At 49.8% G+C, this 26,359-nt stretch overlaps 1 protein-coding gene across 8 annotated transcripts in view; it reads right to left on the bottom strand.

The window, feature by feature from the left end:
- Positions 1 to 875: 875 nt before the first annotated feature.
- Positions 876 to 26,359, bottom strand: part of TRAF3 (TNF receptor associated factor 3) — a 110,531-nt gene continuing 85,047 nt past the window's right edge. For 6 of the 8 annotated variants that reach the window (XM_039251175.1, XM_039251177.1, XM_039251174.1 and 3 more), the window contains 9 exons: positions 25,783 to 25,834; positions 22,820 to 22,924; positions 21,577 to 21,744; positions 16,266 to 16,346; positions 13,579 to 13,653; positions 11,979 to 12,071; positions 7,745 to 7,885; positions 3,036 to 3,210; positions 876 to 2,158 (listed from right to left, as the gene is read on the bottom strand). In XM_039251175.1, the coding sequence (XP_039107106.1) occupies positions 1,587 to 2,158; positions 3,036 to 3,210; positions 7,745 to 7,885; positions 11,979 to 12,071; positions 13,579 to 13,653; positions 16,266 to 16,346; positions 21,577 to 21,744; positions 22,820 to 22,924; positions 25,783 to 25,834 (1,462 nt within the window). In that variant the 3' untranslated portion in view covers positions 876 to 1,586. The remainder of the gene's footprint in view (positions 2,159 to 3,035; positions 3,211 to 7,744; positions 7,886 to 11,978; positions 12,072 to 13,578; positions 13,654 to 16,265; positions 16,347 to 21,576; positions 21,745 to 22,819; positions 22,925 to 25,782; positions 25,835 to 26,359) is intronic. The other 2 variants (XM_039251179.1, XM_039251180.1) reach the window with 2 other exon arrangements.

The raw sequence follows: 26,359 nt of genomic DNA, 5'->3' as shown, positions 1-26,359 counted from the left end.
AAGGTGCCGTCTGGGCGGGCGCAGGCTGGGACGGCCCCTGGACCACCCTTCCTGAGGGGGCGGCGGTTCTAGGACCCTGTCGTCAGCCTGGGCAGGCCCCCCCGAGAGCGGCGGTCTCTGGAATGCTCAGAGGGTTCTGCTTCGTGGCGGGCGGGTGCCCACGGCCCAGGTGGGGACACGGAGAGGCGCGGTGGCTGCCCCCGCTCCTGCCCCGGGGCTGGGACCTCGCCCGCGCCCGGACGAGGCGGCTCACTCTGGGGGCCAGAGACTTGGGGTCTATGATAACTAAGCAGTGGAGGCTCCAGGAGCGGAAGCGGAGCCTGGCCTCCTCGGAGGGCGCGAGGCTGTGAGCGCCCTTGCAGAGGCAGGGATGGAGCGGTCGAGAGGAGCGCCGGGTCAGACCATCACCTTCTAGAGCTACAGCGAGCACAAAGCCAGGGTGGAGAAGCAGCGTGTCACGTCTAAGGCACATACACAGTATGCCACCACCTCTACGCAAAGATGTCGCCTTTGGAGATTGTTAACAAAATGCAGCAATGTGACAGGATGAAGAAAAACACACCTGCTGTGGCCTCCTTCAGCACGAGCCACCTGCCCACCCCCAGACCCTGGACACCAAGGGCCAGAGTCGTCAGCAACAGAGAGTGCGTCGGAACAGACGGGGCAGAATTGTATAAGCCTACAGGGTTTTGTTTAGAACTCCAAAGTTCAACAGATGCCCTATTTTAGGGTGAAAACAATTATAAATCTGAGAATGATGCACAGCATCCATGAGCGGTTTCCCTTCCGTAATAATTTTGAAGTAGTGTCAGTAACTACGACAGAGATCGAAGGTTACATTTCTAACGAGAAATAACAGCAGGTTGAGTATGCTCTTTCCTATCACAAGTGATAACCAGCGTTGGATATTTTACATTTTCTGCCAAGAAAGATCAGTCTATCAACGTTTTAAAACAAAATGTCTGCAGTAACAATTATCTTAGAACTTTAAATTAAAAAATGATTCTGAATTTAGACTTTCAAAAAAGACCGAGGTGTACTTCAGGGTCTTCTGACAAACAAATTATTAAAACAGAGACCAGATGAGGCCTTAAAAATACAGTATACTATATTTGAAACAAGATTGCACTCTTGAATTTTAGAATATATCAGAATTGCATTATTATTTCATAAATTCTTCTTTTACTTAACATGCTGACATGTCCAGCTGTCCCCAGGTGTGTGCGTGTGTTTTCTTTTTTTGGTGTTCAAGTTTAAGGAAGAAAAATCATGGTTCTTTTGTTTAGCATATATGTTTTCCATCTTAATTAACTAGATCTTTGAAAATGAAAATGAAACCCTTCTCTGACAGCAGTATTTATCACGTTGGAGGATAAATAATTCTTCAGAGTGGAGTGTTGCTAGTCTATTAGAAAACATGTCGGGTGTGTCCTCCCGCGCGGCTCCTCCCGCCGGCCCGCGGCCACCTTCCGCTGCTCCCTCCGTCCCACAAGGTCCTTCTCTGAGCGCGAGGACCTCAGTGGGGACAGCCGGTTCAAACCCCCAGAGGAGTTGCCTTCTGCTCAACCCACCTCCCCAGTGACTTGTCAAGGGTCAGGCAGGTCCGAAGTATCCACTATGACTTTAATAAAAATGGTATCATCTTTAATATATGTCCCGTTTTCTAGCACAGTTTGGGCCACAAAGACTGGGCAGCCAGAGGCGATGTTCATCTCCCCGGTGGGTTTCTTGAAGCTGCTGCTGTTGGGGTCCGGCTTGAACGCATCCCCCAGGTGACGCCGAGAGGAGCCCTGATCCATCAGCATGAGTGTCACTTTCTGCTTGAAGGGCCAAGGAAGCAGGGCATCGTATTCTCCACGCATGATGACAAAAAACAGCGACAAATGCGTCCCCTTCCCCATGCCATCCCCGTTCAGGTAGACCCGGGCACACATCTTATAGCCAAAATAGCCCGTGTAGAAGGGCTGGCTGTAAAGAGACAGGGTCTTCCCCATGACGGCTTCCTGCTTCCGCCGCTTGTAGTCGCGGATCTTCCAGATGAGCACGCCGTTGTAGCTGGCGGTCTCCAGGACCTGGAAGCGCAGGTCCATGTCGGCCAGGCGGATGTCGTGCACACTCAGCATCTGGTCGTGCCGGCTCAGCTGGGACTCCAGCAAGCCTGCCGTGGGTGAGGAGACATGGGGTGAAGGAGGCCCGTGAGTGCCAGGAAGGCTTCAGGGCCCCGGTCCCGCCAGCACTGCCACTAAACGGAATGGCTTTTGTGGGGAGGACCGGCACCGGGACGTGTCCTGAATCACAGGCCTCGGGTCCCTGCCTTGCTGGCCCCCAACACCCGGGGCCACAGCCTGCAGAGATGCCACACTGGAGGTCACAGGGCACATCACTGCAGGGCCCTCCCTCCTGCAAGGCACCCTCAGGGACCCATGGGGGCGGGGACAGGCCACTCTTGCTCAAGTCCCCCTGACTTCCAGCCCGATGCTTGGAGTCACCTGTACCCTGAGTGGCCTCACCCCACGTCACTCTCAGTCCTCGGCTTAACCCAGCAGGGTAAGGAGTGGGCATCTCCACCTGCCCAGGCCCTCTGCACCACCAATCCTGGTCACGCAAACATTCAGAATATTCATTCAGTCCCCAAAGCAGCTTCTGGATCTCAGAAACGCGCTGGCTGCGCATGCCACCAGGTCTTCTGCCTCACCCCCTGGTCCTTTCTGTCCCCTGTGCCTTACAAGCACAGCTGGGAACTCCCCACCCCCCACTACAGCACCCACTCTCCACCATGCTGGTACCACGTGGAGAGGACGTGTCTACACGGGAAACGTTTCGGTCTCCCACGAAGGCCTCTCTGGCTGGAGGGTCCCTGCACGTCTGCATGAGCGGTGGCTCACTGGCCGCAGCCCCGAGGCCGCATGTGCCTAACGCCCTGCTCGTGCTCCCGCTCCAGCGCCCAGGCCTGGCCGGGCTCCGGGCGGTGGGCTGGGATGCACACTGCTCCCCAGATCCACCCCAGGGCCCCGCTCCTGCCCTGCTGCCCTCACCTGTGTTCCGAGCTGCCTGCCCAGCGCTTTTGTCCACGCTCTCCAGCTCGGTGACTCGGTTCTGGAGGGACTCCACGCTGCTCTTCATGCTGTCTGCCTCTTCCCAGTTCTGCCGGAATGGGCGGATCTCTTTGTCAAGCTCTTTCAACTTCTCCGCCTGGCTGTCTATTACTCGCTTCCAAATCAAAGGCATCAGAAACGCAAAATGCAGTTAGAACTCTCTGAAGACTGTGCCACCGCCATCAGACACCGGCCAGTTAGGGGAGCGGCCGGGCCTCGGCAGCTCTCGCACGAGCATCTCACCTGTCACCCACACGCACCTCGGGGGACACAGGTGCCGTGGATCCCTATCCCAGAGGCCCTCTGTCATAGGGTCTCTAGTTCAGGATGTCAGAGCAACACCCACCAGCTACGGGAAGGTCTCCATTTCCTAAGAGGCCAAGCCACATGCCGGGCTGGAGGGGCGGCCCCATCTCGTGGCTGCACACGGTGCCCTAGAACCCTGTGTGGGTCCCTAGAGGGCTCCCGGCACGCCGGCACCTGCTCCAGATGCCTGGCGTCTGCATGGGGCTGGCAGCAGAAGAGCCTGATGGCTGGTCTGAAGACCCCAGCGGAAACACAGAGGCCTGCGTCTAAGAGAGGGCCGCTCCCCCTCCACACCCCACAGTGGCTCGGTGCGCCGGCCACCGGCACAGAAGCACTACTGGCAAACAAGCGGCTGTTGACAGAGAGGCTGCGTTTCATGCTGTCTTAAATCATTCAGAAAGCCTTTTTTTCCCCCCAGAAACACATGCACCATTTACACTTTAACAGTAAGCAGTGGGACGAGACCGCCAGCGACCCGGCCTGGTTTCAGGACTGGCACGCCCACATGCTGGACCAAGGGTTTTCACTTCTGGAAAGGATCTGCACTTTTTTGAAATGAAGCTCAGGCGGGCCGGGTGGTTCGGCCCCCGCGAGGCTGTGAGTAACGGGCCGGCCGCGTGTGGAGCTGCAGGCCGCACAGGGGGGAGCCCCGGCCCCGCCGCGCTCACTTCTCCTTTCGGAGCCTATTTTTAAACATTTAGTTTCAGCACCTTTACTGGCTGTTAATAACCACCAAGGAACAAACATAGTAGGTCTGGGTTACTTTTTTGGGGTAGAAGTACAGTAATATTCTTCCTCTTCTTTCCAAGAAAACCTGGTATTAGCTAACTTTTAAAAAGTAAAGATGATTTCTATAAAGAACCTACCCCTTCCCGCACTGATGTCACTTTATTTAAGGATGTGTGTCTGGAGACATATTTATTCATTATTTAAAAGTTTATTTATTTCTAGAGAGAGACCAGAAGAGGGGCAGCGGGGGCAGGGGGAAAGAATCCCAAGCAGGCTCCACACCAACAGCGCGGAGACCAGAGCTGGGCTTCAACTAATGAACCATGAGATCATGACCTGAGCCAAAGTCAAAAGTTGAACATTTAACTGACTGAGCCACCCAGGTGCCCTGGAGGCATATTTAATGAGTCCACAAAGCCTGTTTTCTGGGGATTCGACTGCGACATCAGGACGCTCAAACCCATACGTGTTTCTGATGAGGATGTGCAGAGGGTGCCACTCCCTAACCCCACGGAAAGTGCCAGCTCGGCTAACATGGATCCTAGGCAGTTTCAGGGGGAGCTCATGAAAACTACGTAATCGACAGCGGTCCTGATGGATGCCTGGCGGACGCTGGGTGGACTTGAGCTGCAGGCTGGCTTGGGATGAGTCATCTGTCACCTCTCAGCCTCACGGCCCTGAGGTAAGAAGGGGATGAGGCTGTGGTGCCTCCTTCCCAAGGCGGGGGCCGCGCACGTGGTGACCTCAGGAAGAAAACCGCGGTGAGATGAGGGCCGCTGTAGGGGCGTGGCCGGGCCAGCGCTGAGTGACAGAGGCGCTGGTAGGGCGGGGGCAGGAGAGAACACGTGCACACACAGGGCTCCACTGAGTCCCCTACAAGGAGCTCCACACACGGCAAGGGGCACGTGTTGTTTGTGAACAGGCCTCTCCTCTGCATGAACCGACCGTGTCAAAGCCAAAGGCTAAACCAAGGTCTCGAGTGCAGCAAACATGACCTCACTCTTGAAGAGTGGTCTACACAGCTGCTACCGTGTTCTCTAAGAACACGCCTTGCGCGCAGGTGTGGGGCTCCACGGGAACGAGGGCCCCGGAGCCAGAGGCCACACAGGCTGCAGACAAACCCTAACCAAGAGAGCCGCCGTCAGCACCGACCCGTCCATGTCACGCACGGCGCACTTGAGGGCTCAAGCCGTCCTCTCTCTTCCTGTCGCTTGCACCACAGGGTCACTGGGACCTACGCACCCGACGCTGTGCAAACAAGACAGTGTGGGTGGCGCTCAGGGGCCGGCGGGCAGAGGGCCACGCGGCTTCGGACCTGTACCCCGTGCTCATGGAGTCTCTACCAGCAACAGGGCGGATGTCAGATTCAGCTGACATCTACGTGGCCTTTTTTTCATTAAGAAAAACAGGTTCTTTAAAAAGTAAAACATTAAGAACTTGCCCTTCCTGGGTCAGCAAAAGCAAATACCTTCTTAAATCCCATTCTTTTTAACCGACTCCGCTCGCACCCCATACCTGTGTGGGGCCCTCAGGATCTCTGCACTCCACGTGTCCCACCATCTTTGAGGTTTTAGGGTCTACTGGGGAATCAGACAGAGAAGGAGAGGATACAGAGACTAACACGTCTGCATCACCGCGTGGCCCAATGCAAGGGCTGGGGGGCACTGACAAGGGCAGGGGTAGGGAAGGGAAGGGTTCTGAGGAAGGAAATGAGGAGAGGTGCACATGTGAGCCAGGCTCCGATCAAAGAGGTGGAGAAGGCTCTGGAAGGACTGGAGGGAAGGGCCCCTGGGCCGAGCATGCTTCACAGAGAGTTAAGGCCGCCAGGGCACCAGCCACAGAGGCCTTCCACCCATGGTCACAGAAGACTGCCAGCCCAGAGTCGCTGTCTGCCCAGCCACACCGTGAAGCAAAGGTGAGCTTCCACCTCCCAAAGCATCACCCAGCTGGGTGCAGATGCTACTGGGGGAGACGCTGGACCGCCCAGAGGATTCTCAGCACTTGGTGACTTGTCCCCAGCACTTAATGAGATTATAGGCATCTGGAGCCCAGTGTAATTGGAGTCCCTTCCTTTCAATATAAGCTATTTTCCCTTCACACTTTTCCCTCCATGAAGAGAGCTGACAAGTTGTCACACTACTACTTAGGACCGGTCAGGGGCACTACCTGTGGCTGCCCACCCCCACTGCTCTGCATGCCCGCAACCTGCTTCCCCCCTTTCTTTCGGACTTAGATCTCAGCAGTTTATTAAATCACAAAAGTGTGAAAATATAAATCACACACAGTGGGATGACTGAACTCTACGAAAAAGTAAATTCAAACTTTTCACATTGGAAGGGAGAAACGGAGAAGATGCAAGTAATGACATCAGAGGTTTCAGACGAGTGTCTCCACGACCTCATTATGTACATTCTAATTTTATCTGGTCATAAAGAGTGAAGTATAAATGAACTTACTACTTATTCACTCTTTCTTCTGTTGTTGGTATTTTTAACAGGTGATTTTCCAGCGTAACGTGAACTTGCGTGGCCTCCCCACGCACCTCCATGAGCCCTGGGGCAGCAGCTGGGGGCCAACGCAGGTGAGCGTGGCCTCTGTCTGGACATTCTGAACATTTCCACAGGCACTCTGCAAAATGCCAGGACTTCCAGCAGGAGACTTGCTGGTATTTTATGTGACGTACTTTTTTGACTTGATTCAATACCAATGGCTTGTATCTTTTCTAATACAATCTGTTGTATTTTAATACTGTGTTTTTCCTCATCTTTGGAAACCGCAAAGTTTTAATACAAATGAAATTAATTTAACAAATTTATGAAAATAAATAAATATGCAATCCAAGCCACTATGACTAACCTCTGATGTCAAAGTGGGAGGAAAGCCACTCTCAAAGATGCCGTGACTCTGAGCTACTAGAAATACCTCATCTTCCAGTTAAGAGGGAAACACACCTAAAAGCACTGAAAAGCCACTTTTGAAATAGGTGTGTGTGTGTGTGTGTGTGTGATGCACGTGGGAATCAGTCTAACAAATGTATACTGTGAGTAAGCTAATGTACGAGAAGATCTACAGAAATAATACACTAGCCAGTGCCTGTGTTGAGAACAGAAAGGAGGAGCAACATTTGAAAGGAGGAGCAACATTTAAACAGGCCTCTTAACACAATCACCCGTTTCCGGCAGAGGCTGTTTTGAGGTGCACATGGATAGCTATCATGAAATAGAGTGGGGTGAGTGTGTGCACCTCTAGAAGATTCGGAACAAACAGACTGGCTTCGCTTCACCTTAGGAAGTGAAACTTCACGCATAACTACTCAGGAACAATATGAAATCTTAAATAATAATAAGAACAAGCAATTTTTTAAAACATGGGCTCTAAGCCTTCCTTCGCCAACAGTGAATCAAAGGCACAGAAGACAGGCAGGGGCTTGTTCTCCGGGAAAAAGTTGGGGAACAAAGAGTGGCCTATGCCTTTCTCAAGTCTTAAGAAAGAGAAACAGGTTGTCTCTTTGACAAGAGTCAGGGCTTTTGCTCAGACATCTCACTGAGAAAGTCCTGAAGAACACAGACATGCTCCTCTACCCTGTGATCCAGCCATAGGCTTAAGCTTCTTACCTGTAAATGAAGTATTTTGGATTCATTATTTCGAAGCATTTCCTTTTGTCTCTCAATTTCAATTTCAAAGCTACATATCTGATTGTGTAAACTTTGTATGCTTTTGTTTTTTTCTACGCTTTCATTCTGTAGCAAGGAAACCTGAAAAACAAATTCTTCAATTAAGCAAACAAAACATGGTTTTATGAATTATGACAATTATATTGACAGTTGCTTACATTTTCACAATACAGGCCTTCTCCCAGCCCACTGGAAGGAATTCCAGAAAAAGAAATCCCTTCACACAGGAAATGAAAGTCCTGGTAACTTAACAGGAAATCCTACACACTGTGTTTCTCAGACTCGCTCCCAGTAATTAAATAAGGCGAGGCACAGTACAGCACCTGACTGAATTTCAGAATGAATGGGACACTCTACAGTTCTTCCTGAAAACGAATAAATCTTCTACCAGAGAGGCTTTCAAACTTTGACCAGGAAACACAGTAGGAAACATGTTCTTACATCTCACCCCATTTGTACAAACATTTGTGTGTGTGTGTGTGTATGTGTGTCTGTGTATACCTAAGACACAGGTATCACAAAACCATACTTGCCCTAATCATTCCCATGTACCCTGATACTTTCTCTTTTATTCTATTTTACATTAAAAAGTGCTAGTTGCCATCCACTAAGTCATCTCACTTCTACCCTCGGGCCATACCCCACACTTGAAAAGCTCTCCCAACATAACAGGAAAGCACAGTGGGAATAAAAACTATACATGCGCTTCAGCTAACCCTAAGGCCAACTCCTAGCCCTCCAACAGAGACACGAAGCTGTAGGGTGCACGTGCCTGGCCTGTCACCCAAGAAGACTTTCCAAAAAGCTCAACATATTCACCTGCAAGGCCACGTCAGCCCAAGGAAGGGGCTGCTGGGGGAGCACTTCCAAGACCACTTTTGACCTTTTCAAAATCTTTCTGGAAAATAATTAGTTTCCAAGAACCAACTTATACTGTTTTTAAAACCCCCCAGGAGAGGAGTCCAAAGGCAACTCCCATACGGCTGCTTTCACGAGACTTCTCCATGGGGTGCTCCGGCCTTCGGAAAGGCCCCTGTACCGATAGATGTGCCACCCCCAAAGACAGTGGGGGGCCCGTGGTGGGTGCAGGGACAGCTCCACTTAGATGTGCCCCCAATGCCCACAACACCTGAGGTGATGGCCCAAGGGCATGTCAGGACAAACCTGGGTGTGATAAAGCACCGATTCCTGGTGTCCCTGTGAAGACAGGCTTCCTTTCTACATTCAATCTGCTCAGGCAAGCAGCACCTCTGGGTGCAATCAGTCTGTTTTGTTTTATTTTATTAATTTCTTTAAATTTATTTACTTTTGAGACAGAGCATGAGCAGGGGAGGAACAGAGAGAGGGGGAGACACAGAATCCGAAGCAGGCTCCAGGCTCTGAGCTGTCAGCTCAGAGCCCAATGCGGGGCTCGAACTCATGAACTGTAAGACCATGACCTGAGCCAAAGTTGGACCCTTAACCGACCGAACCACCCAGGCGCCCCAGTCTGTTTTACACATTAGAACAATGTGTATTTACGAAGGAATTCGAAACATGCAATGCCTCAGGGGCAGCAACAATGCTTCACTTCCCTAGGACGCTGCACAAATAGACTCTCCTCTCTAACATACAGCGTCCCCGGCCCGTGGGCCCCTAGAAGTGGTGCAGACTGGCCATGTGCAGCACCCTACCCGTGGCCCTGGCCTTTTCCAAAGTTCCAATTCACTCACTCCCATCTCTCAAGGTAGACACAATTCCCACTCTTTATTCTCACAACCAAAGAAAACATACGCTGCATGTAAGCCAACTTTTTTTTTTTTTTGAGGGGGGGGCTCATGTGCACACATGCGGATACAGAGCTTGAACATGGGGGAGGGGCAGAAAGAGAGAGGAGAGAGAGAATCTTAAGCAGGCTCCACCCAGTTCGAAGCCTGACACAGGGCTCCATCTCACAAACCATGAGATCATGACCTGAGCAGAAATCAAGAGTCAGGTGCTCAGCCCACTGAGCCACTGAGGCATCCACATGTCAACTTTTTTTTTTATAAGAAATGTCAGTAATATCTCCAAAAACAATGGCATTTTTTTTTTCTGCAACAAATCAAGCTACCTGAGGATGAGCAGAAACATCTCACATTACCGAACACACATCGGCCCATGTTAAACTCTTACTTTAGGGAACTTTCTAATTTAAATTTTCTTTGTTTTATTCAAAGAATCCAGCCCCTGGGCACCTGTGGACCCTGCTTTCATAGGAAGGTCTACCTGGCACGCGTGCTTCCAGGAAGCAGTGACTCTTCCCCAAGAACCCCCTCACTCAGAGCAACATCTGTCCTTGCCTATTTTGGTGGGGTCCTCCTCATTCCCCTTTGACGTAAGCTTTTCTAACATAGAAGATGGGTGCTTTTCACCTGGGTGGCTAAATAGGTTAAGAGTCCTGACCTTGATTTGGGCTCAGGTCACAATCTCACGGTTTGTGAGTTCGAGCCCCACAGTGGGCTCTCTGCTGTCAGCCCAGAGCCCGCTTCAGATCCTCGGTCTCCTTCTCTCTGCCCCTCCCCCGCTCGCTCTCTTGTGCTCACCGTGCACTCTGTCTCTCTCAAAAATAAACATTTTTTTAAAAATGAGAAACAGAGAGACAGAGAGTGCTGACATTTATGCCTGTAATCTTTAGAAAGTAGAAACAGCATACATTCTTTAAACAGAGAGGGAAAAAAAGACTTACCAATAAGCCATCACTAACTCAGAGCAACTGCTATATGTTCATAGGGAAGCCATAAATGACTCTTCTAACACAGCTTTCATGTCACTGTTAGATGAGACCTTTCTCCCGCCGCCCTTGTGCACGTACACGTGACCTGCCCGTGCTTCGTCGCTTCTCATCCTCAGCATTTATACCAAAAAACTACTTTATGTCAGAGTTAATAAAAACGTTTTGATTTAAAATTTTAGATTCGATCAAAGACATTTACATTTTAAATTGGCTGAATTTAGGGGCACCTGGGTGGCTCAGTCGGTTAAGCGTCCAACTCTTGGTTTTGGCTCCGGTCATGATCTCACAATCCTGTGAGCTCGAGCCCCACATTGGGCTCTGTGCTGACAGCTGGGAGCCTGCTTGGGATTCTCTCTCTCCCTCTCTCTCTGCCCCTCCCTGACTCATGCTGTCTCTGTCTCTCTCAAAATCAATAAATAAACTTAAAAAAAAAAAAAAAAAGGCTGAATTTAACACTGGAAGCAAGGTATTCAGTTCTCTACAAATCTTCAGAAAGCAGAAAGCAGGCTGCTCTAATTCACCTCAGTATCCTTCTACTACAAATTCTCAGTAAATGTTTCTGGAATATTGAAATAAGTTTTTACTTTTGTGGAGAAGCCACCATGGGAGATCCTGTAACAACTTCTCCTCTAATGATTCTTAGACATTTTCATCTTTTCTCACAAAAAGAGGGTCTGGCCCAGCTGAACGCGACTGAGCAAATCCCCCCGGGAAGAAGCACCACGCGGGGAAGGTGCTGAGGAGCCGCCAGCCCCACAGCTGAGGCCTCTGGAAGAGAAGCCCCGCTGGGCAAGTGCTCCTGCCACCGGAACTCCGTAAAGTGACAGCTACTTACACTAGTGGTAGGACAATGGCTTTTCCTAGCTGTCCCCTAGGCAAGACAGGGAGAGGTAAAGCATTTAGCACTGGTAACCTTCCCAACTGGGGGCTGGCAAAATTCTTCAGTTAAAAAGCCAGAGAGTAAATATTTTGGGTTATGAGGTCTGTACAGTTTGTGTCTCCGATGCTACCCTCTGCCATTACAGTGCAAATGCAGCATGGGCCACAGGGCAATGAATGAGCACAGCTGTGTTCCAATAAAACTTTATTTACCAAAAGATGAGGTTGATGGGGAGAGAAAGGAAGGTTTGCAAGTTTGATAATCCCTGTTCCAGGTCAATGCTAAGGTGACCACAATGTGATTAAACACAAACAAACAAAAAGGCACTGCATGCCGGCTTGGCAATTAACAAAGAACAAACCAACACAAACGCCTTCATTTATAAGCTTAGGGTCACGTGAAGAGAAATGCACTTTCTTGACATTCTCCTGATACCGTTTCTTTTATCCCAAACCATTCATAACTATAAAAAGTATTTTCTTTAAATAATCTGAAGAAATCATTAAAAGCCAGTAAAAGCTATAAACTGTGTGGCGTACCTTTTTCTCCAGAGAATTACTCCACTCTTTGAGTAAGTTGACGTGCTGCACTGCAGAGCTGGCCTCGTGGGCCTTAATCTGCTGGTTTGTCCCCTGCGAGAACAAAGATGCAGCACATTAAGCCGGCTTCCCTCCCTCGCAGAGCGCAGCAAGACTAACACACCATCTAAAGCCAGCTCTAAACATGGAGGGGAAGCCTTATCCATGGAAAGCCTTCGAAGGGCCGTGCTCGGGGTGGAAGAAGGGCAGGGGCCCTGCAACCCTACAACAATCTCAAGTTCATGCTCCTCCCTCCTCGGGTTTCGTACCAAGCGCTGCTCATCTGTGTGACATACTTGTAATATCAGGAAATTTAAATCTTAGATCTATCATTTTTGTTCCTTTTAAAGTTTTTTTCATTAAAAACGCACATTGGAAATGCTTCAAAACCTGCCGTTACAGCTAGATACTGCTACAGCGATCTAGTGAACACATAACCAACGTGGGATTCTAAATAATTTACTAAAATACTAACTTATTAGAGAAATACACTGCATTAGAAAATGTACTGTTCCTCGCTATTCTAAGTATACTTGGAAAGTTACATACAAAACATAAACGATCTACAGAGTACATAAGATGGAGACCAGTAATAAGCATGTGCAATAGTACTTCATGTATTTAAGGACATAATCAGTATGAAAATATAATTTGTTTTGATACTGGAAAATTAAGAAGCCACAGAAAGCATTTTCATGATCTCCAAAACATATACTCTGTACATAGAATATTCATATATATATGTTGATATAAGTGCTGCTATATATAAACATATATATACACATACACAGAATGAATGGTACTACATACGACATAACAGTGGTGGGGCTCTGTCTCGTCAAGAGACTGAGGCAAAGGGAAAGCTACGGTCATTCTTACTCTTATTTTCTAAGCAAACACTGAGATGCCAATATCTCTGCACTGAGTTCGTAATAATGTTTTGCTAATATACAAAATTAAATATTAAATACTTCAATCGTAATATATACTGCCCTCTTGATAGTTCTAAGATTAAGATATACGTTTAAATGAAACTCAGTTCAAATTCACTAGCAATCTCAGACATGTTAAAAACACAACAAAAACCCCAGAAACAGGTTTTCTGCAGCACAAGCGTGGCGGTGACGGAGACGCCCTCTCCACGTGGCTGTGCCGGGAGGTGTGGCATAGATAAGAGGACACGCAGCCACGGACACACGAGAGTGGTCCTCGCGACTGTGTGCTGATGTGCACACGGCCAGACCGTGTCTGGGCTGTACCCACCTACACTTAAATTACTGGCTCAGGTTCTGTGACACGCTCTCTAGAACCGCCCCCACCTGTCAGTCCTACGTGTCCCGCTTCCCAGCTGCTTTTAGAAGTGCCTGATCTCCTCACATCCTGACCTCCTTCTCGGCACGGGTGTCCCCCTGAAATCTCAGGACGCCACCGGCACGGGGAGCAAGCACCCGTCCCCTGCACATACTCCACGTGCAGAACTTGCACGTGAAGACGCTAATATCGTAACTTTCTCCCACGGCAGAACGTCAGTGACGGGGAAGGACAGATGTCGGATACTGACCTGAAACACGCAGCCATAGCGCTTAAAACTACAGGTGCTGGGGGCATTGACGCACTCTGACAAGTGCGCACTCAACTGCAACGGGAAAGAGGTGTGAGTTGTGGCACAGGCGCTCGCACAAAAACGTTCAAACACAGTAAGGGCACAGAGAGCATCTGGTCTGTTCTGTCACCAAGGGGGCTCGTCTGCCACGGCGAGCGTACGTCCTCAGCTTCCTAGACTCACCCGCAGTAAATACACACTGCTGCCACGTGCATACACGTACATACGCCAGAATACAGAAATACAGTTACTGTAACATTTCTCAAATCTGCAGTTTCTCTACAACAAATTGTTCCAAATGTGACATGCCGTCTGCAGCGTCAGAATTTAAAAAAGAAAGGGAAAAAACGTGAACTGAAATGAACATTTAAAGACTATAAACAAAAATTGCATGAAAACACGAAAAAAAAGCATTCAAGGATGTAACTGGGTCACACACCTAATATACGGTGCACACAGAGAGAACTGTATTTTCAGAGCAAGCTCATACCATGTACCTTTACTCCCAATACTCAAGATAACAAGATGAGTTTTTTGTCTTCTGAAAAGACTTTTTTCCCTCTGAGTGGCCATAAATTCACGTAGCTTCTCACAGATCGCTAAGGTCATTCTAACACCATGACTCTTAATATTGTCATGTCTAATTGGTAGAAGAAAATTAGGAGAGATTGGGAGAGGATAACTCATTGGAATAAGAAAAACCCCTTGTTCAGCTTAAATGTTGGCACATCGTCAAATAAAAACCACTTATGATGCCCCCTCAAGAGAAAAGGGAATTGAAATGTCTACATTTTAGAGACATAGTACTATTCATTAGGCTAATACAATTTCAGGACAGCTTCTTTTATTGAAGAAATTCTCATCAGGAAACTCTAGGGATAGATCTTCTTTATAGAAAACAATTAGACCCTGAGTTAGGGAGGTGGGTATCTGAGCGCACGGCATTGCTGGGCCGCGGGAGCGTGTCTCCCCCAGTGCCAGCACACACGTGCTCCCAGAGGCGCATGGCCGTGCCCTTCTATGGCTCTCCTGAGTCCTTGAATCCTTTTCCTTCAGGGCAGTGTTGAGGACAGTGCTCAGTGGGGAACCTACGGGCCGACGCCTGTGGAAGGCCTTTGAGCCCGGGCACCGTGGCGGCGTTGACAGGCCTGGCACACCTGATGCTCCTCTGAGCGCAGGCAGGGAGCTCTGGCCTGCGCCTGGAGGAAGCACCCGAGGGGCAGACTACAGGTGGCTGGCACAGAACGTAGCAGGGACTGTGCACGGTAACGCCAGCTTAGAAGTTATTTTAAATATACTTTTAGTGCCACCAGCACAATCATGAACCTGCCCGGCTAACACTCCTAGTGGTAAAAGCAGGATGCGTGCATCTGATGTTAATTTCAGGACACTACCATCGATCCAGGGCCGTACATCTCCCTCCCCCTGAACTGGTTACCATTGCTCCCAGGGCCTTCACCGTCATTCCTTGTGGGAGCGTTGGGATAGAGGCAAAAATAATCTACAGACCAAGAGCATGGTTCACCAGCAACCCAAGATAAATGCAGGTTGAAAGATTTTTAAAATAAAAATAACTTAGAGGCAAATAGAGTTAGCCTCTGCCCCTACAGACAGCCCTGAGTGGGTAACAATTTTGGAAGGATGAGAAAACCCTGGTCACCACTTCAACAATACAGACTCTTCATTCATTCACTTTAGCAGAGGGACGTTCTAGCTGGAGAAATCTGTCTGCATTTCCTTGCCACTCCTGGAGGCGCATTCCAGGCCCAGGGACTCCTGTCACCAGGCAAGGCCCTGCCCTTCCCTAGGAGAGTCAACTTCCTGGGAGGAGGCACTGTGGGGGAGACTGGTTCTGGAGCTCCAGGTCCTCTTGCTCAGTGGGGATGTGAGAGACTGACCCTCACCCCCCCAATATCCAGTGGTAAAATCCCAGGCTGCTGAAAAAGGCTGAGGTGAGCAGGCTCCTTGGATCAGAGCACCGAGGCCTGCGGGGGACCTGGGGGTACGGGAGCGCACTGAGCCCTGGGAGCCCCAGATGCTCCCAAAATAGCAGCCAGGGGGGCTCTGGGTCAGTACCAAATGCAAAAACATTTACGGATCCCTGGAATTTTCCCATCTGGACATATGCTGATCAAGTTAACGTAAGGGAAGATGTAACATCTCCCTACCTTCAAGAAAGTGCCCGAGGGCAGAGTGAGACGGCCCCCAGGGACCCCGCCTCACTGGGCCCTGAAATGCGGCCTCCTTGCTCCTTAGCACCAGCCCGTGCAGCACGTGGCCAAATGGTTCTGGGGTGTCTGTAAAGTCGTTTATTTTGAGGTGATCTTACAGTAATTCCTATTTTATAGAATTAAAAATAGCTTTTTTTTAAGAACCTAGTAAGTTATCACCTTTGCTTGCACTGTAAAGCAATTCCATCTTCTCAATTCTTAACAATATTTTGCCTTGAATTTAACCACTTTGTAGCTTTTATTTGTTTGCTTCTGAAATTTCTGATTACCCCCTCCCCCACCATGGGTTCTTCACCATTTTTCTACTACATGTGTCAGTACCATGAAAAACCTCTGACCCCAGCTACTGGGGAAGCATGGGCTGCATGGCATGCTCGCCCCAAGGACTTGGCCAGGCCTGGCTACGCCGCTCACCTCGCTCCGCAGAAGGGTCTGGACACTGCACTTATGCGGGCAGGACACCACCACACAGGGACACTCTGTGTCTTCGTGTTTCTGGAGGGAAAAGAGAAAGTGTCGTCAGCTCTGAGACACGTGGCCCATCTGCCTTCAGATCCCATCACCACCGCCACCTCTGTCACCACAAAGACTGAAGAACCTCCTGCTCTCTGCCCCTGTTTGGGATTATTCTAACACTTCTGGAGGAGTCTTTGCGTTCAAAGTTTAAGAGCCAAAACGTAAGGGGTCTCAGGAGATCCGCTCAAACCTGACAGGGGAGGACAGTCCCCCAGAGGGGGGGCACAGGCTGCCTCCACTGGGTGGTACCCCTCTGTGCCCACGCAACCCCGACAGGAGAGCATGGGCAGGCTCGGCCCTCGCCACCACTCACTGCAGCCCAGGGTCCGGCCTTTGCTCATGGGAGAGAAGGATGGGTTTGCTTTGGCCTCTCAGTTTGTGGAAATGATGCTTCTCCAACACTGCAAACAGGGTGATTCACAGGGTATTTAAACTACTGCCCTGATGGGGCGCCTGGGTGGCTTAGTTGGTTAAGCGTCTGACTTTAGCTCAGGTCATGATCTCGTGGTTCGTGCTTTCAAGCCCTGTGTCAGGCTCTGTGCTGACAGCTCAGAGCCTGGAGCCTGCTTCAGATTCTGTGTCTCCCTTTCTCTCTGACCCTCCCCTACTCATGCTCTCTCTGCCTCTCAAAAATAAAGGTTAAAAAAAAAGAATTCACCCTTAAAAAAAATTTTTTTTAAAAAATTACTGCCCTGAACTCTTACCTAAGTTATCTTTAATTCACGGAAAATATGGACAAATCATGGTTTAGCCTTTTTTTTCCTTAAAGTTTATTTTTAGACAGAGAGACAGAGAGAGAGCTCAAGTGGGGGAGGGGCAGATAAAGGGAGAGAGAGAATCCCACGCAGGCTCTGCATTGTCAGCGCAGAGCCCGATGTGGGGTGAAATGTGAGATGAGGACCTGAGAGGAAACCAAGAGCCAGACGCCTGATGGACTGAACAAGCTCCGCGGGAGCCGCCCATTCTTCGGTGCACAGACTGCAGCTTTGCAGAGCCTGGATGACAGTACCCTCCGCACCCCTGCCCGAGGGGGTCCTGTGGGCGTCTCATCAGGAGCAAAGTTAAGGCATGGGATCCAAGAGCCCTGGAGAGCACACCACACACGTGACAGAGGCCACCAGGGAGACGGATGTGGCAGAGTCACCTGTGCTGCAGGCCACACGACACAGCATGTGGGACAGGCTCTTGGGGGCAGCATCACTGAGCAAGAAGGGAACCCGGTGCTTGCGGTTTTCCCCTGGGGCCCTGGGGCCCTTCTGGCTCTGGGCTCCACGGTTGTGCTGCTGTAGAGCTGAGTGATGGGGAGGGTGGCAAGAGCCGTGGCTGAGAGCCTCAGTCCGACTAGGCACGAGGGGCCGGGCACTGCACTCGGCCGGCTTCAGAGCGTTCTGAAGGGCGGTGTCTCGAGGAGCGCACTGCGCTATGGTCTGTAGGGCAGACTCGAGGCTACTTGGCTCAGGGCTTGGGGGAGCCCCCAGAGGGCACGTCCACACCTGACCAGCAGGCCTCCCACAAGTGTCCCACACGGGGGACACTGGCTTTCCGTTTCCCTGGCTGTGCTTGGGACCCCTGAGACTTGGGTCTTTCAGTGGGAAACCCTGGCAAACGGCTCATCTACAAGTGGGAGGAGTGGCCCCGAGGGCCGAGGCCCGGATGGGTCTGGGGCCTGGAGGGGTAACTGGGTGAATGGTGCACAGGTGCCACGCCTCCTTCTTGAACTACCCTAGACCCTTGTACTTATTCATGCCCTAACCGGAAGCCTGTACCCACTCTTCCCCTCACCCATTTGACCATATCCCTAAGAAAAGTAAATTTTGGGGGCTCCTGGGGGGCTCAGTCAGCTAAGCATCTGACTTCGGGTCAGGTCACGATCTCACGGTTCGTGAGTCTGAGCCCCGCACTGGGCTCACTGCTGTCAGCGCAGAGCCTGCTTCAGATCCTCTGTCCCCACTGCCTCTGCCCCTTGCCCACTTGCGATCTCTCAAATAAATAAAATAAAAAATAAATAAAAGTAAATAAAATAAAAAGAGTCCATATTTAACAATTTCTAGACAAAATGTAAAAGGAGGGATTCTCTCCTGGCACTTAATAACTTACACTGATCTATGGATTTAAAAAGAGAAAAACTTGAAAACAGCTGATATAATGTCAATACCATGGTTTAAATGTAAGAAAGAAATTCTATGAACTGCAATGGCCCAGGTTTTGGCTCTATCAGTGTGTATGTCATCAACAGCTGATGTAACTGACATACGTGATAAAACACAGGAAGCATGGGAGTGTCAGGATGACCTGGGGCTGCAGACACGCCAAAGGCAGTTGTTTTCTTTCTGAAAACAAACTTAGGGCAGGAGAGGGCAAGACAAAGCGAGCGCTGAGCTGAGTCAAAGCCCAGCACTGACAGGGCAGGAGGCCCAGGGCGGGTCCCCTCCAGGCATGTGACTGCCATGCTGGTGTCAGGGGAGGGGTCACCAGAGTGACCTCAAGCGGGCATGCCCCTCATCACTGGTACAGGTCTTGATGGAAAGTGACGTGCGCCTCAAGCCACCCTCTCGTGTCTGTTTAGAAACAGCTTTCCCCACAGTGAGGTGCAGAAGGTGTATTTATTTGCACAACTCAGGCCCCAAACTTGCTAATGACTGTTTGGTGCCTCTGCGCCTGTTTGCAGTCGAAAGACCTAAGACCTGGGTCAGATCAAACGCCACATCCTTGCCAAAGGCCTCCTGGACCCTGCGAGGGTCAGCCGATTGGCCTTTCCTTACTGGTGCTGTGTTCATGTTCCGGTTACCATACTTCCCGTGCTGGGGCAGTTCTGACTGGCAGCGGGGCTGCTTCCCTCAGCGGAAGGTGGAACGAAGCGGAGACACTGCAGGTTATTCTCTTGTGTGTCCTGAGCGACTCCCTCAGAAGTATCCCGCTCCTAAATGTCCCACGAAACCATATGCTACGTTGTTACTTTAAAACCAGTCTGAGCGCCTGGGTGGCAAAATGGGTTAAGCATCTGACTTCTGATCAGGTGATAATCTCACCATTTGACAGCACAGAGCCTGGATCCTGCTTCGGATTCTGTGTCTCCCTCCCTCTCTGCCCCTCCCCCTGCTCACACTCTGTCTCTCTTGCTCTCTCAAAAATAAACATTAAAAAAATATATATATATATATAAACAGTCTCTTTATAGCTTCCTCTGTAGTTCAGAGTCAGTTACTGACATCATGTTTAACTGACACACTCTACAATTCTTTCTCAAGTGAAAATAAATTCCTGGATTCTATTCTGAAAATAAAGAAACTGATTTTGCAAGAAGCAAAGTAAAACTTTGGTAGCAACATGGCAGCACGTGTAAAGTCAGAAGCAGTGCTCATTAAGCATATGTCTCATTCATTTGAATTTAGTTAATTGAATTATTCAATTAGGACGAACACTATTCCCATCTTCCACAGTTCTGAAAGGTCCTTAATAATTAGAAAGGTCTACGGAAATCATACAGGAAAAAGATTTCACAAGAGAAGAAAGTCACAGGCGTAAGAAAATTGTACAAAGTAAGGTAAATTATAGAGATTACGAAGCAGGGTACATCTCATTTCCTACAGAAAAACAAAAACTTTTCATAAATTCTGGTCAATAAATGCTCCACGATACCCACCAGGAGCCAACCGTGCCCGCACGCCCCGGATGCAGGTCTCCAGTCCTCTCCCAGTCAGAGTGCCGCTCCCAGCAACCTCCCCCCGACCCACCCACCGTCTCCCAGCAACGTCTGCCCTTCCTGCCCACCTCCCACTCTCCAGCTCCCTCTGCCTCTGGGGAACCACTCTGCTGACCCTTCCATACCGGCTACTCCTTTGCTAGGTGCCTCCCGTCTTAGCTTTAGCAGCCTGTAGCGTCCGTGTGCCCAGGCCCCTGTGCTCAGACTCCGGCTCTCCCCCTCACTGGCCCCAGTGCCTAAGCTACAAGGAGCACCTCATTAAGAGGCACCTGCAGCCCAGAGCACTCCCCTGCTCCCCTCCCAAGCCTATACAGGCCCCACTACCGCCCGCGTCAGCAGGCACTCCAGTCACAAATGCGCGGTCCTTCACAGCCTTTCACACGTTCTCCGGGATTCAAGCCACCAGCTGCCTCTACCCTCCAAATGTGCCCCAGGGCACGAGCTCCTCCCTCCCTCCTCCTGCGCAGGCCAACACCCAACACCGGGCCTGGCCTCCACGCTTCCCTCCTACCCTCTGTCTAGCCGGCACACACGTCATAGAGTCGCACATACAGGGGACTCCAACATCACCCCCGAGCTCACGGCAGACCACCGGCTGCCCCCGACCCCCTGCTCCTTGGCACCAGGCCTCTGCTCTGGGCGCAGGAGCCATACTGGCCTCTGGCCGTTCCCCAAGCCCACCTGCCGGGTCAGTTCCCTCTGCCTGAGGTGCTCTCCCCACCCCGGCTGCTGGTGGCCTTAGAGGCGCCAGCCCTCACGAGCCCTCTCCCCACACGAGCACTCTCCCCACAGTGCTGCTGTGCTGTGCTTCACAGTACAAGTCACTAGCAGACATCGCGCCTGCGTGTTAATCACCTCTTCCCCCTGGAAGGTGAGCTTTACCAGCGAACCCCCTCCCAGAGCAGTGCCCAGCACATGGCAGGTACACAGTGGATGTTTGTTCAAGAAATGGATAAACATTTGAGGGTTACTGTACTACCGGCTGTTTTCAAAGTATGTTGTCCCCCCCAACACCTCTTTCTAATTTACAGATAAGGGATCTGACTTCTACTACATGCACAATGCAGAACTGTGCCAATAATCGCGGCATGAAAAATGGTAAATTCGTATTTCTCTCCGTGACAGACAGCTGCCCTTCAACACCACAGGTGAATGTCCCTGGCCAAGTGGTGACTATGTCCCAGAGCTGCTTAAAAGACTAGGCAATGCCAGAGGATTCTCAAGACATTCCCTGGGACAAAAGAAAAATTCTACCTTTATGGATAATCAGTCTTCTTTTGGCATCCCCAAGTGATAGTGAATCAAAGCAATGGGAAAATGTTAATTATACAAATCAAAATGGGCAAAACAAATAACTCTGAATTAAAGTCAGATGAAAACTGCTATTCACTCCTTTCTCCTCTCTTCACTCCTCTTAGAACAGTTGTCTGAAGTGCTATTTTGTGACAAACCACACCCAGACTGAGCTGCACGGAGGGGAGGGAGGGAGGCGGGAGGGTGGCGCACCTGCAGCGTGATCATTGGAACCTGGCTCTGGCAGTGGCTGCACGTGGCCTCCCGGTACTTGCAGGCCTTTTCCACGTGGTCACGCAGGTCTCTCCTCAACACCTTCTCCTTGCAGTCAGCACGGACACACGAGAGCTCTTCAAACTGGCAATCGTTCTTTAAATGCACCTGGAAAACAAACGCTTCATAATTCTTAAATTGGCAGAGAAATTCGATCTGAAGTATCAGATTCTAGATTCTATGCAGCTAATGCCTCCAGGATTGTTTTCGTCCACCCCGAGACCAGGTTTCACAGAGGAGGGTTTGTGGTAAACGTATCGAGAGACCATGAAATTCGTATGTTTAGCGATTATTCAAACTATATTGCTTATGAAAGGAGCACGTTGATTCTCTCCCAAGGGACAATGAATGGGTATCTGCTAAGGACTTTGTTTACTCCAATTCAAATATCCAGGGGTGCCTGGGTGGCTCAGTTAAGCATCTGACTCTGGCTCAGGGCATGATCTCACGGTTTGTGAGTTCGAGACCCATGTCAGGCTCTGGGCTGTCGGCATGGAGCCTGCTTCAGATCCTCTCCCCACCCTTGCACGTGTGCACATGCTCTCTCTCTCAAATGTAAATAAACACTAAAAGAAAAGTCAATTCAAATATCCTTCTGTGATAAAATAAGCTAATCAAAAGACATAAGACATAAAGTTGAATTTCATGGTTAAAAAAAGAAGAGAAGGTTTTAATGGGACTTCCAAAATTAAAAATCAGTTCAGATTTCTATCCATTCTAAAGCTGTTTTTTTTTTTTTAACATTTTTATTTATTTCTAGGAGAGAGAGAGAGAGAGACAGCGTGAGCAGGGGAGGGTCAGAAAGAGAGGGAGTCACAGACTGAAACAGGCTCCAGGCTCTGAGCTGGCAGTCAGCACAGAGCCTGACGCGGGGCTCGAACCCACGAACCGCGAGATCATGACCTAAGCGAAAGTCGGACGCTTAACCGACTAAGCCACCCAGGCGCCCCGATTTCTATCCATTCTAAATAGGGTGAGGGTACTTACAAACCAGTTGGCAATTCTGCCAACAATTTCATAAAAATAACATTTGGTTCCTGAGTGGCTTGGGCTGCCTTCACGTTTGGTTGTGGTTTGAAAATCAACGTAAACGCGGTCTTGCCGGTGCACACCAGCCTGCAGGCTTGGGAACTGCACTCCTCACAGTCAGCCTCACCCTGACCAGACCCGACCCAGGACTTACCAGCAGGTGTCCCAGGGTCAACTGCTCTGTGCAGCCCCCGCCCTCGTTCCTGCAGTAGATCTGAAGAGCCAGAATCTCTCTCTTGCAGCAATTATCCTTAAACACCTGAAATGGAACAGCAGTTATTTTAGAGGATTAATATTTCTTCATCTGCACATGCTGCTGCGGACAAGGCAAGAACACTTTAAAAGAACCATGAGAGCATCTCTTAAGTGGACCTCAAAAGCATTAAGGACCATCTGAATTTCTAATTTCTAAAGTAGAATGAACAACTGTCCCCACTAAGAGACACAATTTAAATAGTACAACCTTAACTGCCTTCATTAGATAAGCTAAAAGAAAACAAGTTCTACTGAATAATTTGGAACATCCAAACATTTTGAATTAACTCTGATGTAACGTCAAGGTGCGGGCACACCAGGACCAGGTTCATATTGGACTCTGGAGACTTCCAGGAGTCAGCTCTGCAGGCGGCAGACACCCATCGAGGGACAAGGGCAGGACCCACTACAACTCAAGGCCTTTTTAGATCGCGTACTAAGGAAACGGGGGTGGGGGTGGGGCGCCATTGACTGTCCGACTTCGGCTCAGGTCATGATCTCACAGTTCGTGGGTTCGAGCCCCGCGTCAGGCTCTGTGCTGACAGCTCAGAGCCTGGACCCTGGTTCAGGTTCTGTGTCTCCCTCTCTCTCTGCTCCTCCTCCCTCTCATGCTCTGTCTCTCAAAAATAAATAAACATTAAAAAATAATAAATAAATAATATTTATTTATAATAAAAATAAATAAGGAAATATTTAATAAATACTATATATTTATATATGATACAATTAATAAATTTATAAATAAAAATTTAATAAAAAATAAGGAAACAGCAAAACTACTGTGAAAGACCACACTCTGCAGATGGTTTATAAAACATTTGTTTTGGTTCTTTCTCCCAAGGTTATGTCACTAATAACTCATTTTTCATCAAAATGGGAGCAGCACTAGCCTGTCACTGAAGCAAACTCTTTTAAATAAATATTGCAAAGATGGAAGGTAATCCAATAATGAAAATCTTTCCCTTTTAAAAATTTTTTTAACATTTATTTATTTTTGAGAGAGAGAGTGCGCGCACGTGTGGGCGCCATAGTGTGAGAAGGGGAGGGGCACAGGCAGAGGGAGACACAGAATCAGAAGCAGCTCCAGGCTCCAAGCTGTCAGCACAGAGCCCCATGTGGGGCCTGAACCCATGAACCATGAGATCGTGACCTGAGCTGAAGTGGGGTGCTTAACTGACTGAGCTCCCCAGGTGCCCTGAAAATGCTGCCCTTTGAAAATGAAAACCTTCCTTCAATTTTACTTTTCCCTTAGAAAATACGCATGCTCCCTCCTTCTAGCAACACAGTTTATACCATCTTAGTCTTCAGGCATTTCTAAGAAACTCCTATATGTTAACATTATAGAACAGTGAAAAAACAGGGATCTTAGCAAGCCTTTCTCAACTCCATAGGCAAAGAAATAGAATCAATAGCTGTTAAAAATAAAGTAATTTGGAGTCAGATCTAATCCTTTATAAACATGACTTTTTAAAAAAACACACCAAAGTCACCAAACAGGTATTTTTAGCCAGTAAGACATGTTTCCTTTTTGTGGCATTAAGTTCCCTAGGTCATTTGAGTTCAACTTTACAGATAAAAAACACAGGTTGGAAATGTCAGACTAGTGAAAGGCCAGACTTTGAGGGCTGAGCCTATTTATGGTCACCATCCCAGTGCTCAGTGTGGAGCGTGAGTCCATGCCGTGGCCACAGAGGCCGATCTCGGGCTCCGATCCCATCCTCCCATGAGGACCCGAGGCGTCAGTCAGTGTCATTTAAGAGGCTCCAACAGAACCAGTCATTTTCTCCGGCTGTCAACGCCCCCGACGCTAGGAGCTGTGAACAGTGAGGCAGACCGGTCTACTGTTCCAACCTCTTCTTCAGTCTTGCTGGTCTGATCTGCGTTCACAAGTTAGTGACCCAGCGAGGAGGAGGAGAGGGTAGAGGGCTGTGTTTTCCTTTTGCTGACTGCAACTTGGAGCAGCAGGGAATCGCTGAGGAACACAAGGTACGTGCACATTTTGCCAGTGCCGTCTCTCCACTGTCCGGGGACTTAAACCGGGGGCCCTGGCTCTGGATCCTCACGTCACTGCACTCACCCAGGCCGCCCTGATGACAAACTCAGTCTGTAAAGTGCACTGGGCAGGAAAACCCCAGAGCAAGAGTTTTACTGCACAATTTAATGACCTACATTTTAAAAATTGTTAGGTTCATCAATCAAGATATCAGTAACACACATTTTTACTGATATTTTAAGTACTTTAATAGTGAGTCGTTTCAAACCAGAAGTGTGCCTAGCAGGATCTGACGTGTAGATGGCTGGAGGCGCTATGGTGGGGACTGGGGCCCCAGGAGGGAAGCTGGGGGGTGGCCCCCGCCGAGGCCTCAGAGTGTGCACGAGGCCGAGAGCTTTTGCTGGCACACATAAGCACATGGTGGGGGAATCCCGCATCCATCTGAGGACTTGGAGATGGTGCCCAGGGGCAGGCCGACAGCAAGGCCCGCCGAGCCCCAAGCCCAGCTCTCTGCAGGCTGAACCCCGGCTGTGCGGGCCAGGGGTGTGTCTCTGCGCTTCACTTACGCCGGCCCCCCACCCCTCACAAGCCACCCAGGTCTCAGGAGGTGGTGCCACTGCCGTCACAGGTGAGGAGACAGGCTCAGAGGGTGAAGCACCTGGCCGAGGTCACCCAGCTGGGCAGCCGCTGAGCACAGCTGCCGTGCGTGTCCGGTGCCTGTGTGACAGGTGTGACGGGTCCCGCCTGGCTCCTGCAGCATCGCCCTGACCCCCGAGACACGGTCGGCACGCCCGGAGCCCTGGATGCAAACTCTACGTGCAGAACCACGTAAACAGTTAACACGGTCGTTCTCAAGTCCCCAAGGATACCTTGTCTTTGATGATGCCTTCTTGACACGCAGTACATTTGGGGCTGGAGGAGCTGAGGGGAGAACACACAACGAAGACATTAGACAGAGCGGAAGTCCTGTTGTCCCACACAGCCTTACGGCCAAGCGTGCGGGGCAGCACTCACACCCGCAGCCCGAGCTCCAGGAAGCTGCGCTCAGCAGGGTTCGGGTACCAGGCCACAGGAGAGAAGGGCTGAATTTTTCTGATGGTAATTTTTCATAAGGAAGTTTTTACACAGAACAGCTTAGATCAGTCCCACTTGGAAAGCCCCTTGCAGTTAAAAGTGAAATTTTATTTCAGAAACCAAAACTAGCTCTCTGTGGAGGAGCTCTTCAGTGTGAGCGTCCACAGCTTACTGGGGGGGCCTACAAACGGTCTTGCTTTATGAAAACAGCCAGAACTTTCTCCAGAGGTTATCTTCCTTCACCACGTACTGAAAAGCCAACGCCACTCCACAGCTAACAGCACGCGAGTCTGAAACTGACCCTGTCTATGGAGGCAGCTCGTCCACTACATCACTCTTGTCCCCAGACACGGGACAAGGGCCCTGCTCCCC

This window comes from Hyaena hyaena, unplaced genomic scaffold, assembly GCF_003009895.1.
Source record: "Hyaena hyaena isolate Hyena2069 unplaced genomic scaffold, ASM300989v1 scaffold_386, whole genome shotgun sequence".
NCBI lineage: Eukaryota > Metazoa > Chordata > Mammalia > Carnivora > Hyaenidae > Hyaena > Hyaena hyaena.
Note: the sequence above shows the minus strand (reverse complement) of the source record. Positions and strands in the feature narration are given on the sequence as shown.